The sequence below is a fragment of the Lepidochelys kempii genome, chromosome 5 (genome assembly GCF_965140265.1).
Source record: "Lepidochelys kempii isolate rLepKem1 chromosome 5, rLepKem1.hap2, whole genome shotgun sequence".
Lineage (NCBI taxonomy): Eukaryota > Metazoa > Chordata > Testudines > Cheloniidae > Lepidochelys > Lepidochelys kempii.
The window spans coordinates 104,807,013-104,826,154 of NC_133260.1; the positions used below are offsets into that span (position 1 = coordinate 104,807,013).

Genomic DNA, 19,142 nt, shown 5'->3' on the forward strand with positions numbered 1-19,142 from the left:
ATTTGCTGTTTTTTAAAAACTTTTTCCTCAAAATACACTGCTAAAATAGCAGTCTCCTCTTAGTTTAGTATAGAATTAAGTATTGGGGCCTGAGTCGTTTACGTATGACTTTCTTCTTCTAATCATGGATAACTTCAGCAAGTTCATTTATTGTAGTTTATATAATACCTTTCAGCCTTTGCGATATAGTTTTATAAAGATTCTTTCATGCTAGTGCACATATAATGAATTTGAGTGGGTGGTGCAGAATATATGATGATGATGCAGACTTTCCCACACAGAAGCCCCATACATACTTAAATCTTTTTTTTAGTGGTGCATACTGCGTAAACAGCTAACATTGCTTTGAATTCCTTCTCTGGGACTTTCCCAACCCTATGGAATACTCTCCTGAGGACTGATCTACTTTTTTGGGATGTCAAAACTTTCTCCTTTTAAATTTTTCATGATGAACTTAATTCTTGTAAAAATAGGAAAGGTAACAATACTGACAAGCACAGAATGATGCTTATTGCTAAGCACAGGCAAGCTGCAGGCAAAGGAATGAAAATTCTCTACACTGGCCTTAAGGGCAAATCATCTGTGACTTGGAAAAGCAAGCTTTTGGTCAGCTGATAGTTACATGCACAGAGTAGTTGGCTTCTGAGTTTCCATAAAGGTTACTAAAGGTATGGGTTCTGAATTGCAAATAAAGTGTTAACACTGAAATTTTGTTAGTTGGGCAATGTGTGGAATTCTGAACCATTTCAGGAATACATTTTATAGCAAGGTTAAGACAACTATGTGGAAGCCTTTACTTTCTAGAAGATTAAGGACTGGGCTCCCTAGTTGTCTATGATTCATCAGCTATTAACTGCACTTGTGGCACCTTAGAGACTAACCAATTTATTTGAGCATAAGCTTTCGTGAGCTATAGCTCACTTCGTCAGATGCATAAAGTGCAAAATACAGTGAGGATTTTTTTTTTCTCATGGTCTGTGTGTATAAAAACATCCTCATTGTATTTTCCACTTTATGCATCCGATGAAGTGAGCTGTAGCTCACGAAAGCTCAAATAAATTGGTTAGTCTCTAAGGTGCCACAAGTACTCCTTTTCTTTGTGCGAATACAGACTAAAACGGCTGTTACTCTGAAACCTGTTATTAACTGCACTGCCATTTATTACAGTTCCTAGAGTCTAGAATTTGAGTAGAATCTAAAACTCCACAATTTCAGCCAGCTGTTTTCCTCCTCCATATACTTGTCAAAATGTAATGCCCATGAAAATGCTGTATTGGCAGTACTGAAGCGTGAAGTCCTCATTTTATCCATAAAAGAGATACAGCGTAGACAGCAGCAATGGAGGCTTTCTCCCCATCCTGTAAACAGACCTCAGTGCTGACCTTGAGGGGCATTCTTTGGCTATTCTGTTGATAATCCTAATAATATGGACCAGTTGGTGGTAGCTCTTTGGTTGTTTGAAGAAGTAATGAAATCCCCCTCTCGTTTTACATAGGCCTCTAGACACACATCATGTGTGAACAACTTTCCCTCTCTAAGCATGACTACATTGGAAATGATGAACTAGAGCTGAAAGCCTCCAAATACTAATTACCTGTCCCATGAGCAATCACGTTCGCTGATCAGTGGGCTATGGAAAAATTAATGAAAGGTTCTGAACAAACATAGTGCCTCCAAAATAATCAGTTTTAGAGTTACAGTAGCACTACAAGTTAAGGTAAAAAATGGTACTAGTAATATTCAATATATATTACAAAAGTATGTTCTTTGGCTATAATATCTGGAACAATTAAAGCTCATTTCTTTGGGTGTTAGTGCATATAATTACATCCCAAAACATAAAGAAAAATTAACCTTAAATTGCAAAAATCTGCCTAGCTTCTTACACTGTCACCCACCATTCCTATAAAAATATTTTATGGTCGCTATTAGTTTTGGCATTTTAAAAATAAAACTTATCTTACAAGCTGAACTTCTCTGCCATTTTTTTTCCTTTTTCATGTAATAACTTTGTACTTCTCAGTGCAAAACCCCATCTGTTTATTCTAACTGCCTGAGCTGTCTTACCTTATTTGAGTTGCAGCCTAGTTAAACTGCATTCCTGGTGTCTTGTTTTTCTGCCTGAGGTGTCTGGGACAAAGGAGAGGTAAGCAAGTGTGGTAGCCAGTTCAGTACATGGAATTGAAAGGATGCACAAGTCTCATGTTCTCAGAAACTGCTTTGAATTTTGCACTTGTTTGCCTCTCATTTTGTTTGTTGCTGAAGATCTCTGGGTTCCTCAGTACAGTAGAACCTCAGAGTTATGGACACCTTGGGAATGGAGGTTGTCCATAACTCTGAAATGGTCCATAACTCTGAACAAGACTGTAGGTACTTCAGCCACAGGGGAATTGGTGCTTCAGGGGTCAGGGCTCCCGGCAGAGGCCTCAGGGCTTCTGTCCCCTGGGAGCACGAGGGCTCAGGGCTTTAGATCTGGGGGGAGTGCTGGGGCTTGGGGCTTCAGCCCCATGGCTCCGTTCCCAGCTTCTGCCCCGTGGGAGGTGCTGGGGATCAGGACTTGAGTTACGGGGGGAGCCCTGGGGCTGAAAACAGTGCTCTCCTCATAGGTAAAGCCCCGGTGACCCCTGTGGGGCTGAAGCTGGAACGGATCCATGGGGCTGAAACCCTGAGCCTGGGCACCCCCATGGGGCTGAAGCCCAAGCCCCAGTGCTCCCCCTCGATCTTGCTCCCAAGGATTAGAAGTCCCCAGCTGCACTCCTTCTCCCCCCCGCCCCCTGGAACCCTGACACCCCCCCCCTCCCGCCGCTGCAGCCTCATCCGCCCCGTGGCTGAAGCCATGAGCCCCAGGGCTAAAGCCCTGAGGCAGTACAGTATTTGCTGGGTGGTGGGACGGTGGGGAAGGAGATTTGTCTCCACTGCTGCCTGATTGATGACTTCTGGTTTTTACAGCATGTCTGGTTGAACGCTAAGTCTGTAACTCTGGTGTTTGTAACTTTGAGGTTCTACTGTACATTGTTAGTTTGTAGAATACTGCAAGTGGTCAGCTCAAAATTCATGGGAAGCATGTTTTCCTAACTAAACTGCCATATTTTTAAAGCCTCTGTATTTGCAACTACAGCTCATATCCTGATCTTTGTGCATGAAAATGAGGGACTTGCCATCATAGAGCTGTGGCTTTGAGGAGAGGTAAAATATACTGCAAGTTTCCTTCTTGGGACACACAGACTAAAGATCTGTTGGAAAATTTGGCCTAAATCTCAGTGATGTTGGTACGTCTGTCCGTTACGTGGTATTGGCAGCATGGCTTAGCTGGTTGCTATGCTGCCATTGGCTCCTTGTTTGCAGCTGCAGTCTGATAGCTGTCATTGGGTTTACAGATAATGTAGGGGAAGGTAAATGATTTCCATGCTATGGAAGTGAAATATACCAGTTTTTCAAGGGCAGAATGCAGCATAGACTGAGTGGATATACCTCACTATCGCATGCATCCCATGATTGCTACAGCAGGAGCTACCAGTGGTTAAGCAGTGGCCAGAGCACTTTGTGGAACCATCTTTGCCCTCTGCTCTGACTTCTGGGATGATTTTCGTGCAGTTAGTGAATGTTTACTGCCCTACATGTCACTGTTCCTCTGAATAATGACATCCGATGAAGTGAGCTGTAGCTCACGAAAGCTTATGCTTTAATAAATTGGTTAGTCTCTAAGGTGCCACAAGTACTCCTTTTCTTTTTGTTCCTCTGAATAAACTCTCCCTTTGTTGGGATTTCTCCTCACTTTTTCTTTTTAATCAGAATTTTCAATTTGGAGCAAACTTGGATATAGAAACTTTATACAAACAGTGTCTTGGAGAGTAGATTTTCCAACAGTTTTTTTGCTATTGTCAAATAACTTTTCTCTAGTTTCTTGTAGCACTTACACTTTTTATAAGGGCCTTATCTTCAACATGTTTTAACATATTCTAAAATTCTAGTGTAGACAAGGCGGTGTAATCTTTAACATGTGCTAAACTGGACAGACTGAAGCCTGCTAGTATTCTGCTACACTACAATTTTAAAAAGTATTAGTTAGAACGTGTTAAATAACATACTCTAACAACATACCTCTAAATCATTCTCCAGACCGAACCCAAATGGATGCAGACTAAGGTTTCTGCAGACTCATCTTGGTGCCTTTGTTTAATAAAAGCTGGAACAGGGATATAGTAAATGTCATAGGCATTATGGAAAGCTAAGGAGCCTAGGTTTGATTTATACAAAAATAGCACCACTAATTTCTAACCTAAATATTGCTGAATATATAGGGCATTAATTATGCTGCAAAACAGAATACAAGTGTCATCGCAGAAAGTAAAAGAATGTATATTACACTACATTTTATTTCCCCAAATCAATATTTTCATTTTATAACCTTTAACATAAGTTAGAAAACGACATGCCTTCAAGTTAAGAAGAAATTAAAGTAACTAGTATTATATAATTACAAACATTAATGGTTGGGCTGAATAAATGTATTCAATTTAAAGCAAATTGATTTTATGGGAGAAAATATTCGGACTTGTTAATCAACATCCAAAATAATGGGAAGATGTATTTTAAAAACATAGATGACATCTACATTTGCATTGCTTTATAGATAAATTTAGTTTTATTCTGTTGAAGAGCTAAAAATGGATGAAAAAGGAGTGTGACGTAATGCAAGGCAACGTAAAGTTGCTGGAGGTGCTGCCTTCTGACCTAACTGTCCTTATTAAATAAATAATGTAACCTAGAGCTAAAGATCAAATGGAACACAGGAAAATTTACTTCAGTGTCTGGAGCATGTCCAGTATTTGAAAAGAGCACACAAAAGGGATTGTGAGAGGATTGTGGTAGGTTCTTTCTTGGCCTAGTCAGCATTGCAGTTGGCTTGGGTGAGCAGTGGTGTTCCTTCTCCTTGCTTTCCCTGATGGGTCCTGGGGAGAACACTGCCACCTGTTTACAGTGGGAGGGAGCTCTGTTTGTGCACCACCAGGGTTACCAGGGTCCCCAGTTAGTAGGACCACAGGCACTCCGCTCCGGGCTCTGCGAGCCCTGTTCTTTCCCTGTGGAAGCTAGCAATTTACACACTCCACTGGGTTACATTTAAGTGTCCAGTTCCCTACCTTCTGGGCACGTGCAATATACACATATTTGTTGTCTCTGTGGCAACAGTGCACTTTGGGTTCACTGGTTTAGTAAAGGAATGCTTAGCTGTATTATGCTGTTAAGAACACAAGAATGGCCTTACTGGGTCAGACCAAAGGTCCATGTAGCCCAGTATCCTGTCTTCTGACAGTAGCCAATGCCGGGTGCCCCAGAGGGAATGAACAGAACAGCTAATCATCAAGTGATCCATCCCCTGTCGCCCATTCCCAGGTTCTGGCAAACAGAGGCTAGGGACATCCCTGCCCATGCTGGCTAATAGCCATTGATGGACCTATCCTCCATGAATTTATCTAGTTCTTTTTTTGAATGCTTGGCCTTCACAATATCCTCTGGCAAAGAGTTCCACAGGTTGACTGTGTGTTGTGTGAAAAAATACTTCCTTTTGTTTGTTTTAAATCTGCTGCCTATTAATCTCATATAGTGGCCTCTAGCTCTTATGTTATGAGAGAGTAAACAACACTCCCTTATCTACTTTCTCTACACCAGTCATGATTTTATAGACCTCAATCATATCTCCCTTTAGCCGTCTTTTTTCCAAGCTGAAAAGTCCCAGTCTCATTAATCTCTCCTCATATGGAAGCCATTCCAAACCCCTAATAATTTTTGTTGCCCTTTTCTGAACCTTTTCCAATTCCAATATATCTTTTTTGAGATGGGGCGACCACATCTGTACGCAGTATTCAAGATGTGGGTGTACCATGGATTTAAATACAGGCAGTATGATATTTTCTGTCTTATTATCTATCCTTTTCTTAATGATTCCCAACATTGTTTGCTTTTTTGACCGCCACTGCATATTGAGTGGATGTTTTCAGAGGACTATCCACAATGACTCCAAGATCTTTCTTGAGTGGTAACAGCTAATTTAGACCCCATCATTTTATATGTGTAGTTGGGATTCTGTTTTCCAACATGGATTATTTTGCATTTATCAACAATGAATTTCATCTGCCATTTTGTTGCCCAGTCACCCAGTTTTGAGAGATCCTTTTGTATCTCTTCGCAGCCTGCCTTGGACTTAACTATCTTGAGTAGTTTTGGATCATCTGCAAATTTTGCCACCTCACTGTTTACCCCTTTTTCCAGATCATTTATGAATATGTTGAATAGGACTGGGCCCAGTACAGACTCCTGGGGGATACCACTATTTACTTCTCTCCATTCTGAAAACTGACCATTTTATTTCTACCCTTTGTTTCCTATCTTTTAACCAGTTACCAATCCATGAGAGAACCTTCCCTCTTATCCCACAACAGCTTACTTTGCTTAAGAGCCTTTGGTGAGGGACCTCGTCAAAGGCTTTCTGAAAATCTAAATACACTATATCCACTGGATCCCCCTTGTCCACATGCTTGTTGACCCCCTCAAAGAATTCTAGTAGATGGGTGAGGCATCATTTCCCTTTATAAAAACCGTGTTGACTATTCCCCAACAAATTACGTTCATCTGTGTGACAATTTTGTTCTTTACTGTAGTTTGCCCGGTACTGAAGTCAGGCGTACCGGCTTGTAATTGCCAAGGTCACCTCTGGAGCCCTTTTAAAAAAAATTGGCGTCACATTAGCTATCCTCCAGTCATTTGGCACAGAGCTAATTTAAATGATAGGTTACAGACTAGTTAGTAGTCCTGTAATTTCACATCTGAGTTTCTTTATGTCTCTTGGGTGAATACCATCTGGTCTGTTGACTTATTACTGTTTAGTTTATCAATTTATTCCAAAACCTCCTGTAATGACATCTCAATCTGGGACAGTTCCTCAGATTTGTCACCGAAAAAGAATAGCTCAGGTTTGGGAATATTTCTCACATTGTCAACTGTGAAGACCGATGCAAAGTATTCATTTAGTTTCTCCGGAATGGCCTTATCATCTCAATCATCCAGTGGCCCCACTGGTTGTTTAGCAGGCTTCCTGCTTCCGATGTACTTAAATTTTTTTTTGCTATTACTTTTTTGAGTCTTTGGCTAGCTGTACTTCAGATTCTTTTTTGGCCTTCCAAATTATATTTTTACACAATTATATTTTATACTTGGTGGCAGTGTGTGTAAAATACTTTAATGATTTGTAAAGTCTGGTATATATTCATTTAAATAAAGGATCTTGTGATTAAAACTTCTGGTGCATATAAGCAAGCTCTGTGACTAGTCCATGTCTTGGACAGAAGTACGTGGTGTGGTGTGAGGAGTAACCTAAGAACAGAAACAGAAGGAACAAAGCAATAAAGATTGCAGGATGTCATCAAAATGCTGTTCTTCAGTGCCCCAGAGAACTTCAGCTTTGACAAACCTTCAGAATGGATAGATTGAAAAAATATTTTGCAAGATTTTGCATTGCTACCAAGCACCATAAAGAAAGTGGAAATATACAGGTATCTTCTTTATGCTATGAGGAAGCAAGGAGAGCGTGTCTTTAAATCCTTTGACTGTACTGCAGATAGTCAAAAAGATTACTATGAAAGGATTCTGGCTATGTTTGATGCTTACTTTATACCTGAGAGAAATGTGGTTTATGAAAGAGCATGTTTACACCAGAGAATTCAAGAACCAGGGGAAAATGGTGAATGTGTTATAAGAGCTCTGCATACATTGGCTGAAAACTGTGATTTTTGGGAATGCAAAATATGAATATATCAGAGACAGGCTGATTGTTGGGTTAACAGATAAAGCATTTTCACAGCAACCACCATTGTAAAGAGATTTAACCTTAGCCACAGCTATACGCAGAGCAAAGCAGCCTGAGCTGATGAAAGAGCAGAACCTAGAGCAACTTAACAAGCTTGAAAAATCTGACACTGGCTTAGAAACTATAAACAGACACTTGAGTGTTAAAAATCATTACTACAAAACCCCTGAGGCAAGAAGAGAGAACTCCTAGGCTAGAGAGACAAATTCTAGCCTACATGCAGATGGTATAGAAAAAGTCATATCCCTAGAGCAATGTTCCCTCTAATTTTTTCCATCCATGTGTGGAATAAATTTTGTTATGTGCACTGAGGTATGTGCAGATGTGCGCCACCAGTAGAAACAAAAAAACCTAGATATAATATATATGTTTAAAAAGTTATCATAGGGCTCCTTAGAATCATAGAATATCAAGGTTGGAAGGGACCTCAGGAGGTCATCTAGTCCAACCCCCTGCTCAAAGCAGTACCAATCCCCAATTTTTGCCCCAGATCCCTAAATGGCCCCCTCAAGGATTGAACTCACAACCCTGGGTTTAGCTGCTCCAGCCAGGACAGGTTAGGCATTTTAGAACTCACTACTCAAAAAATTAAATTTAAGTGTAAGAGAAATAAAAATTATGAAATGCATAGCCCAGACAAAACACTAAAATAACACACTTTGAAAGAATAAAATTACAGAGAATATATGTTTATTGCAGGAAGTACCAAGAAGTAACAACAATAATACAAGTATGTGTTGCGAGGTGAATGTGACACTGTGTGTGTGTGAGAGTGAGAGAGAGAGAGAGACTCTGTGTGTGCTGGCTGCTGGGGAAGTTTCTGAGAGATGTTGTGCACTGTCTCTTTAAGACCGTCACTGAAAGCTCTCCTGCTCTGTCCTGAGCCCTGTTGTTTCCCCTCCCCTCCCCTGCTCTGCAGAGATGTGGTACATGGGCAGAAGGAAGGGAGTGGGAGGGGGAGAGAGAGAGAGAGAAAGAGAGTGTGTGTGTGTGTGTGTGAGTGAGAGACACAGAGAGAGAGTGTGTGAGCTGGCTGCTGGGGAAATCTCAGAAACAGTGCACTGTCTCTTTAAGAAAGGCGCTCAGTCACTCACCATTCACTGCAGCAGCTCCTAATCTTCCTGAGCCAGGCTGTGTCCCCTCTCCCCGGTCTGTGGAGATGGGGTACAGGCACAGGGGGAGGTGGACACCCTGACATCAGCACCCTCCTCCCCACCCCTGCACAGCCTACAGGAGGGTCCGGGAGTAGCTGCAGGATGGAGCAGCGTGAGGGGAGGGCACCTGAACACATGCTGCCGGCTGTGCGGACTCTGCTAATCAGCTGGACAGCATTTGAATCTCTCCTGGGCAGGCTCCCAAGCATGCAGCTTGCAGGGAACACAGCCGAAGAGATAATGCATGTCCACCCAGAGGTGCATGGTGTAATAATTGCGCGAAATATGGACATTTTGCTGCTGTTTGCCACACCAAAGCGGTCAGGGAATTGACTCACATTACAGACAATGAAGAGCCACTTCTTCTAGGATCTATCACTTGTGATGACATGGAGTCTGCCTGGAGAGTGAAATTGAATATTCATGGCAAGTCTTAACTTAAAACTGACTTAGGTGCTGAAGGGATTAGAAGGGACTGAAAATCACCTTCAACACTTCCCAGAGCTGAAGTCACCTGATACAGCTCCAACTAGCTCTGGAGGTTTTCTGATCTGTATGGGCCAGTTCACCACAGAAAAAATTTACGAAGTCAAAAGCTATGTGATCAAAGGACCACAGAACAGCAGCGTTCTGAGCTGCAGCTTGGCAGCCATGATGGGCCTGGTGAGAAAGGTGGAAGAACTCGATGGAATATTTGGTGATACTGGAGTTTTGAAAGGAGATCCAGTACAAATAACCTTAAGAGAGAATGCTGAATGATCTAGTATACATACACCTTGCGGGATTTCTACCTCATTACTTTATAAAATGGAAACTGATTTAGAGAATGGAGTGGATCGGTTTAACTGAGAAAATCTCTGAGCCAACAGCGTGGTGTTCCCAAATGGTACCAGTTATAAAGAAAAATGATACAAATATGAATCTGTGTGGATCTTAAAAGACTTAATGAAGCTGTTGTGAGAGAAAAATATATCCTTTCCATATTGGATGATTTCCTCTCCAAAGTGAAAGAAGCTACAGTATTCTCCAAGTTGGATGCCTTGAAATGATGCTAGCTGATTCCTTTAGAATTTGGTTTCAAAGATTACCTTTTGGGGCACGTGAAATGTTCCAAAGAAACATGGCACAACTGGTAACAAACACAAATGAAGTTGTAGTTTTCATAGATGATATTCTGATATATCTGATTCGATGGAAGAACATAACAAAATCCTCAATGAAGTCCTAAACCTAATTAGTCCGTCTGGAAAAATACCCCAAATCGAGTTTTGGGGGCACACAACCAAAAATGGAACCAGCCATAATCCTGAGAAAGTAAAAGCAATTTGAGAATTGAAGACACCAACTAATATATCAGAATTGAGACATATATTGGGGATGTTAATTATCTTGGTCGATACCCAGAAGACCTTTCTACTATGACAGAACCACCGAATGAATTGTTAAAGTCCAGCACATCTTGTCTGTGGGGGCAACAGCTCCCACCTTTTCACCACTAGAATAAGAGTATGGTTGGGTGTTTTGAGGGGCCTGCTGTGGGTATTGTGCTAGCCACCTCTTGGAGGATGGAAAAGAATTTTTTCACCAGCATATTGGCCTGGGGTGAATGTTTTCTTTTAACCTTTCCCACAGCAACCCAGTGATTGGCTAGGACATAAAGTTCATGTTATCTCAGCTTGGCAGGTACCCAGTGCAAATACTCATTCAGTAGGGGGCCTGGTTCCCTGATATACCAGAATTTAGGGAAAGGCATCCCTGGGGCATAGGGTTGGGGCTCCTGTGAGGAGACAACCCCATTTCCCCTGCCTCTTAGCTTTCATATGAAGGGAGGATGGTAGGGTCCCAGCAATGGTGCTAAGACAAGATTATCAGGGTGGAGGAATGGGGAGCTGATGGTAGCCCTCTGCCAAGTGGAAGAGATTATGGAAGGAAGGATGACTTGTTCTGGAAAATTTATTGTTGGATAGATCTCACATGCATTTAAGTTAATAAAGTTACAGCCTAGTTAAACCACTTCCCTTGAGTCTTGTCTGTCTTTCTGAATGTCTGGGACAATTGACCTCAGGTCAATGGGCAAATACAGTTTTGCAGTATTGATGTGTTACTGATATGCACCTAACGTTATCCACGTGCTAAAAATGCAAGTGGTTAGATGCTGTGTTTCATGTTGTACAGCAGTCACTTCACAAATATGATATTCCTGTCTGAGTATACTGTATGGGAGAATGGATTTCCCAGGAATGGTCTGTCTAATTAGAGAATCTTTTCTTTAATAGGGGCTTTAGTTTTCTGTAGAGTACCAACACTTTTGGTTGTACTTTATGGAGTTGTGTAGTTTAATGATTTACAGTACACTACACAGCACTATATACAGTAATTTGTCTGCCTTGGGCTGTGAAAGATGTGAGCATATATTTTAAATTATAGTGTACACACTGCTGTGTGTGTAATATGGGATAGAGGACAGAGAGACATATAAGCAGTTTGCAAGGACAAACATGGAGAGAAAGAGATTCAATTTTAGGAAGGTAATGAGATGCTACTAAAGCTGCAGTAAGTGAGCAGAATAAAGTTGGAAGTCTCCCCACAGTCATTTCAATTTGCAGTACCTCTGAAGTGGGCATGAGCTCTGTTGCAATTGTTGTAACTTGAGGATGCTGGTTATCTTGATGGAAGAATCGTCTTGTATTTGAATGGGACCCACTGAGCAGTGGTTAAGTGTGTATGTGAATGAGGGGTTGTGGTTGGGAGAAGTCAGGAATAGGCCTCTTGTTATAGCTTGTGGTTAGGAGAAGTCAGGAATTGAACCTCTTGTTATAGCTTGTTCATTTACTGTGCTTTTTCAATTAAACTATAATAGTTTTCAATTCCTTAACATTTAGAAATAGAAATTAAATTGTTAAAATATGGTATAGAGGTGAATGTGGCTAGGATGGGGCTTAAGGGGTTTTAAGACCTCCAAACTAGAAAAAAAACATTAGTTTGGCAGATAGGCGGGCTGTGGGGAGGGGAGAAGAATCTTAGATGTGAGTCACATTTACCATGCGCAGAATAGTAAAATGTCCAAAGTATCACAGACATGTTTTTTTTCTATGCTTACCACTTGGCATTTGAAACCAAAAACAATTCAAGGTGCACTGATCATTTCAATGGTGATATTTGTGCATGTATGAGCAGAGATTGAAAATTACATAGGTCATTGGTCTAGTACTCTATATTTAGTCTGAGAACATCGCCAAAAAGGAACTTCTGGCCTAACAGACCAATAATCGATTCCAGATCCAGTATCTTGTGAACCACTGGGGCTAGAAATGAATACTGTATCCCAGAATGTACTCTGCTTCCCAGTAGTCGACCTCATTATTTTCTTGTCCTGGCAGGTCATGAGAAACTGAATCATAAATTCACACAATTCTGATTACCATCTTGACTGTAGGCATCCAGGCCAATTCTGACTTGATTTTAGTGATTGCCATTTTGAGAAATGTTCCACAGTGTCACAGGGGCACTGATTGGAGTCATCTGGGGAGGACTGTCTGGTCTCATTGCTGACTGGACAGTTATGGGCCACTGTCTTAAAGTAAGCCTTTTGACTGGTTGATTATACTACCACTGCACAGACCACTTACTGGACCTCTGTCTGTGGGGATGCTACTTGATGCCCCAATTTAGCAAAGCACTTAAGTATAGTTTAAATTTACCATGAGAACTTGAGTCATTTCATTGAGTTTGTGGAATTGAGAGAGGTAATTTTAAATTGGAATCCATGTAATTTTATTTGAAAAATTACTATATATATTTGGTTTAGAGAAACAAGAAATGGTAGGGCAGCTCTTACTAATTGTTTACCTGCGGACGTGGTTGGTAAACAAACTGGCCCGGCCCGCCAGGGGCTTTCCCTGAACAAGCGGCGTCCCAAGTTTGAGAAACACTGCATTAGAAGAAGCCATTTAAGGAACTGTCTTGAGGTAGGCCAATTAATCAATATTCAGAATGTCAAATACCATTAAATCCCATTGTTTCTCTGTTAACCAGTTTTTAATCCCTTGTCCTCTCCGGGGTACATGGCCTGACCATATGGTGATTAATAAGAGAAACTGTTAGCCTTTTAAGTTACAACAGCATTTCAGTATTCCAACAAAATCATTCCAAGAGTTTTAAATATAATTCATTGGCATGGTCTTAATTAACCTCCTCTTAGTTAACCAATTCATGCTGACGTTTTGGGGAGGTTTCCTTGGGTTGGTTTCTTCTTGAGTCTTCTCTGTTTTTCTTATCTGTCTGGAGCAGCTTGCTTGTAGTGATGAACAGGATTAGTTGTGGAGTGCTTGCTCTCTAATCAGAGTAGGACAGGGTGTGAGTTTGGGGTCACTTCAGAATTATTTAAAACCTTCTCCTGTATAAGGACTTGAGTTTAAGATGTTGCTTCTATGTGATAATTTTTGGAAAGATGATTTTTCTCATCTTCCTGAGTGGATTGAAAAAATTTTGAGCACTGCCAGTAACTAATTAATTCCTCATTAATATAAGTATTCTATACTTAAATAGCTGCTTACATTAATAATTAGTTTAGCATCAAATAGCACTCCTATATTTGTACATAAAGCATCTTATTATTCCTATAACAATGATATCAGGCAGTTACTATAAGAGGCCTGCATTTAGATACAAAATATTTGCAAATGTTCATATTAAAAGAAGCTTAGGCCATCAGCATTTGAGAAAAAACACACATTTTCACCTTTAAATGGAACGTGAGTTGAACATAACCAGTATGTTTCTGTAAAACATTTCCTACCAGAAATATTTTCCAAGTTTGAAGAACATTTATGGTGTGAAATGTTTTACAGAAGATACTGGAGCAATATTTAGTTAAAATAGGTGGTGATGTAAATTTTGTAAAGTGGTTATCTGTTATTTGGGAGATTGTGAAGCTTTTTAATTATTTGCTGTGTGTGGTTCTGTTCTTTCTGTATTAGGGAATGTTGAATTATTGCGTCAGGGGCTTGTTGGTTTTCATTTGTGGTATGGATAGTCCTTTCACAGGATCATTAAATGATAAAGCTACTTTAAGTATCAGTTGAGGAAGGAAGTTGGATGGTTTGGAGTTGGGCGGATTATTTTATTATACCACAAATGTTGGTGAAACTCAGTGAGAGGTTGTCTTGATTTTGCTTGGGTTTGGCTCTAACTAATTACATGGGAACAGAGCTTTAACAACTCATGACCTGAGTCAGATAGACAGATGCTGTGAGGCTGAGAGCTGATTTAGTCTGGAAACAGTGCAATGCACCTTTGATATTGAAATCAGGTGATTTATGTTTAATTTGGGTTTAGGGGTTACCTGTGGTCGGGTGAGCAATGCTTTTTTCCCCTTTGCTATGGGCTGCTGACTTTTTTTGTTTTATGGTGGCTGTTTCCAGTAAAGTTGAAGCCACTGTGCCATATTCTCTGGAATTGTTGTCATTCTACTTGAAAGACGTACCCATAGCTGAATTATTTTTTGGAAGTAAGTGACTCCCACATTTTATGATCCAATATATTGACTAGTCGTGGCTAGGAAAGCATAAGTGAACCATTGTGTGTACTTCCATGGTTAATTAACTTTTCCAAGAGATGATCTTGGACCAGTGATCAGAAAGTCAACTGCCAGTTCAAAATTTTTTCTATTATTTGCCAGTTTAACTCCTACTTTCAAAATACTTCTCATATAGTTTGGCTGTTCGACCAATCTGAAAACATTTGTATATGGAATAGGCTGATAAATACATACTTGGTGATTTTCACCTGATCAAAGCCACATGTTTATTCTGTATAGAGGATATCAAACACAACCAAACTCTGCCGTAAACATGTAAAGTGAAATAGAAGCTGATTGTGCACACACATCACATATGCTATTGAATCCAAAAATTACAAGCTAATTAACATCTATGGTAAATCTGTGAAGTAAATAACAAAATGCTAATTCATTTTTATATTATACCATGTGCTGCTAAATTAGGAAAGGAAGAAGAATCTTCCTGCATTAAAGTAATCTTAAATTTTCAAGCTGCAATTAACACTAAAAAAGAATGGGATAGTACCAATGCTTTTTCTTCTCACAGATCTGTTGTGACTAGACTTTAATAAAATCTTTTTAAAAAGTTTCTTGAAATCAAAGATTGAAATATTTCCAAATACAGTATTTTCATAAATGAGATAAATATTGCATTTATGAATGCATATTTCTTTGAATTGTAAACTGATCTAAGTGTAATGATATATGACTAAAATAAACTGTCTCATTCCTGCAATTCAACACAAATATGAAAAATGCATCTTAAACTCATATTTTTCAGTTGAACTCTTGTTTTGTGAAACAATCAAAGAAAATAATCCTACATGAAAGTTGTGTTGCTTTGGTGTATGTGTTAGTCTTATTCGGAAATAAAAGTAAAAATCAATATCTGCATTTCTTTTAACTGGAATAACTGTATACAGATATAATTACATACAGGTATTGCCAAACTCTAGAAATTCAAAAGAGTATTGGTGACTAAAACATTCTTAAACTACAATTTATATTATATTAATCAGTTTTTAAAATTAAAAGTAAAATAAAGCACTTTCTTTTCTTAAAAGTAAATAAACTCCTAATTTTTCCTCATGTTGTTTTACAGTGTACTTTATATTAATAACCATATTAATAACCATATAATGATTCAGCTATTTTGACCATGCAGAATTATTATTGTTTCATAATTGTAGCACTAAACATTTAATCCATTTCTTTGCATACATTTTAGGTATGCTATCCCTCCAGAACATGGAAAACGGCTTGAAAGACTAGCTCAAGGTAATATTTTCAACATTTCTAATCAAAGATGTTTGTTTCAAAGGTCCTTGATTTTCAGGAGTTTCTTTGATTTCAGGTAAAATAATTTTACAATCTCAGCACTCCTGACTTAATATGGTTTCATCCTCCTTAATATGGTTTCATCCTCCTTAAAATCCTCCTCTAAAATGCCTGAAACATGGTAGATGAATATTTTTCAAAATGTGTGTGTGTGTGTGTGTGTGTGTAGGGGGGCGGGGCGGAATTTAAAAGCAATTGAAGCTTGGTTTTTAAAACTTAATCTTTTTCTTGACTTTTTTTTTTACTATTTTATAGATACTTGTTTTGTCTCCAGATTAAAATTGAGAATTATGGATAAACAAATAATTAGACCCATTTCTGGGACTGGTACCACATGAGCTGTAGCTCTTTGAGATGATATTTTCACCAATTACATCTGAAATGTGGTTAAGCATGTTTTAGTCAGGTGCTGTAGGCCAAAGATATTTCTAGGTTTATAGGTTTAAATATTTGGTTTAAAGAGCATGATCAGATGCAAATTTCCAAAAGTATATGTAAGTTTTTGTTTATACACAAATTGTGTGTGCAAAAGAATCTGATGCATATGTGCAAGTAGGGCATTTGCATGAACACATACAATTATGCATACATTTGGGTTTTATTCTCCCTTGAGTTAATTCTACACTAGCCGCTGAGAACAGTAATACTTGGCATAGGTGAACTGAATTATTGACACATAATACTAATGTCCTGTGTATTTGTGATCATTAAACCATGGTATCATGGCCAAATTCCATCTTGGCTAATTACTTTCTACCTACTTAAATTTCCCTTGTAGTTCCAGTTGAGAGAGCTTTCCTCATTTTCTCCTTTTCAAATCCCATTTAGCCTTATTGCTGGTGCAGGAGGCCTGCTATTTACCACCATAGAGTTCACTGCAATTCATTTGTGAAGTGAGTGATCCTTAGTATAGGAAGGACCGGCAGCATCGCCTATTATTGAGGTTGCCTGACACTTACCATTATAAGCCCTTGTGTTCAGTTACTTATAACTTGGCAAAACTTTTACCATTTGGTCTGAATTTTTCCATTTTTGGTGTCTGCCTCAGGCTGGTTGTAGGGTTTTTGTTGTTTGAAATTAAAAAACAAAACAAGCAAAAAGGTTGAGCCATTTGCAAGAATGAGGCTAGGGAACTATATGTTGTTTTGCCCATGTTAAAAAAAGTCCTGAGACTTTTTTTTAAAATTCTCTAGTGCATCCAGATGATTGAGCAGAGACAGGAAATTTGGCAGGGTGTGGGGGAGTGGCCTTTGTGACAGGGATGTGCCTTTTGCAGTCCTTGTGAAAATTTGCCCAAGTCATAAGCTTTTATAAAAAATAAAATAAAATTGAAGCTTGCACATGCTCAGTAGAGACTTCTTCAATTTAAACAGGTAAAATCTTTGAAGATTCCATCCACATGAGACAAGCTTTCGAGCTACGCAGAGTATGACTGGAGAGTCAATCTCACTCTCTTTCCCTGGCTCAATGACTGTTCATTGCCATTATGAATGACTAGGAATAGCCACCATGAATGTCAATAATTGTTGTTTGCTGTGTGATAGCTGTGCTGGTGTCAGGGTATTGGAGAGACGGGGTGGGTGTGGTGATATATTTTATAGAACCAACGCCTGTTGGACTCTTTCACCAACAGAAATTGGTTCCATAAAAGATGTTAGTTCACCCACCTTGTCTCTCTAATAAGTAGTCATTGAGCCAGAAAAAGAGAACGAGAATGATTCTGTAGCTTGTTGTTGGGGCACTTACGTAGGATGTTGGAGACGCAGGTTCAGGCTCCAATGATTATTAAATTACTTGTACACAGCGGAACAGCTTCAACAGGAGAGACTGAGAATGACTGATGCCGGAATATTCTATAGACCTGTGGTTAGGGCACTCACCTGAGAGATGAGACCCATGTTCAAATCCTGTTTTTCTCATCAGGCAGAGGAGGGAATTGAACCCAGGTCTTCCACTTGGCTAAAGGTTATAAGGGAGGCTGCTGTTGCTGCCTCCTCCTGCTCAACATGAATTCACAAATAGTTTTGGGTTGCCAAAACTGCATTTTTCAGTGAATAGTTTAGTCACTGAAAAAGTTTCGCCCAGCTCTACTTCTGTCAGGATTATCCTTTAAAATGGAAAATGCAGCTTTTTGAATGGTTGAAACAGGGCAGGTAAAGACTTTGCACTTTTCCCCTCTTGCGTTGGGCTTTCTCTTAAGGCTTGAGCCAAAGCCTATTGAAGATGCTGGGAACACTCTTGTTGACTTCAGTGGTCTTTGGATTAGGTCCTAAGAGATACCGGTCCTGTAGACTACATAAGAAGTTTATTCATCCCAACATAAAATTTGGTATTGGCTACTAGTTTAGCAGACATTAAAGGTGACTATCACCACATTTTTTCACTTGTTTCAGTTCGTTCAATTCTCCATCAAATTTAAAAATGAACTCCAAGAATTACTTTCTTTTAAAATCATATGAACAATTATAGAGACTAGTTAGTTTGACACTTGTAGTTTTATTATGAAAGTTTTGGCATACTAATAACTATAAAGCTGGTATGTTCTAGTAGCCCAATACATTATATTAATAATACCAACATAATTGTAACGTTGAACTTCTGGTAGGAACGAACTATTCTCGTGAATGTTAAAGTGGATGAGTCCCTGGGTCTGGATAGTAGATTAGAGTAGGACATGGAAGGTGATTACATGTGTATGTAAGGATTATAGTAATGAACTTTTTACTCCCTCTGACTATATATTCCCATATTTTCTTTAATAATTGCTCCATAATTCCTTATTATTTTGTTGCTAGTAGAGTTTGAGAAAGAGGCATCTGTGATCTTCATGATGTAGTTACTGCCCATTAAAACATGGTCAAAGTTTTAAAGTAAGCTGTTTCAAAATGATGAAAATGTCATGTCAGCCACATGGCTGCAATTTATCTAATCAGTAAAGGTTAATAAACTTAGAGGATGATGAGGACTTCAGACTTAATTACATGTTTATTCAAAACTCTTTTTGTGGCATAATTTTTGTGGAAATGCAATAGCTAAAAAGCTGCATGATTCAGAGCTTTAGTCTTGCTGACCAGATGCTTACTGAATTAATTAAATTCTCTTAAATAATTAAAATAAAATAATATATTAAATGTGATGAAGCATTACAGGTTGTCTAGGTCAAGGCAGTACTGTACTGGGTACATAAGATTGAAGAAAGGCTAGGATATTTTCCATTATCTTGTCT

The 19,142-nt window shown here is 39.2% G+C and overlaps 1 protein-coding gene across 29 annotated transcripts in view; it reads left to right on the top strand.

The window, feature by feature from the left end:
• The window catches only part of KDM4C (lysine demethylase 4C), a 440,364-nt gene that overhangs the window by 84,259 nt on the left and 336,963 nt on the right, over positions 1-19,142 (top strand). For all 29 annotated transcript variants that reach the window (XR_012159108.1, XR_012159109.1, XR_012159110.1 and 26 more), the window contains one exon: positions 15,807-15,856. Coding sequence is in view for 26 of the 29 variants with exons in the window: in XM_073345318.1 (XP_073201419.1) it covers positions 15,807-15,856 (50 nt within the window). In the remaining 3 variants the exon portion in view is untranslated. The remainder of the gene's footprint in view (positions 1-15,806; positions 15,857-19,142) is intronic.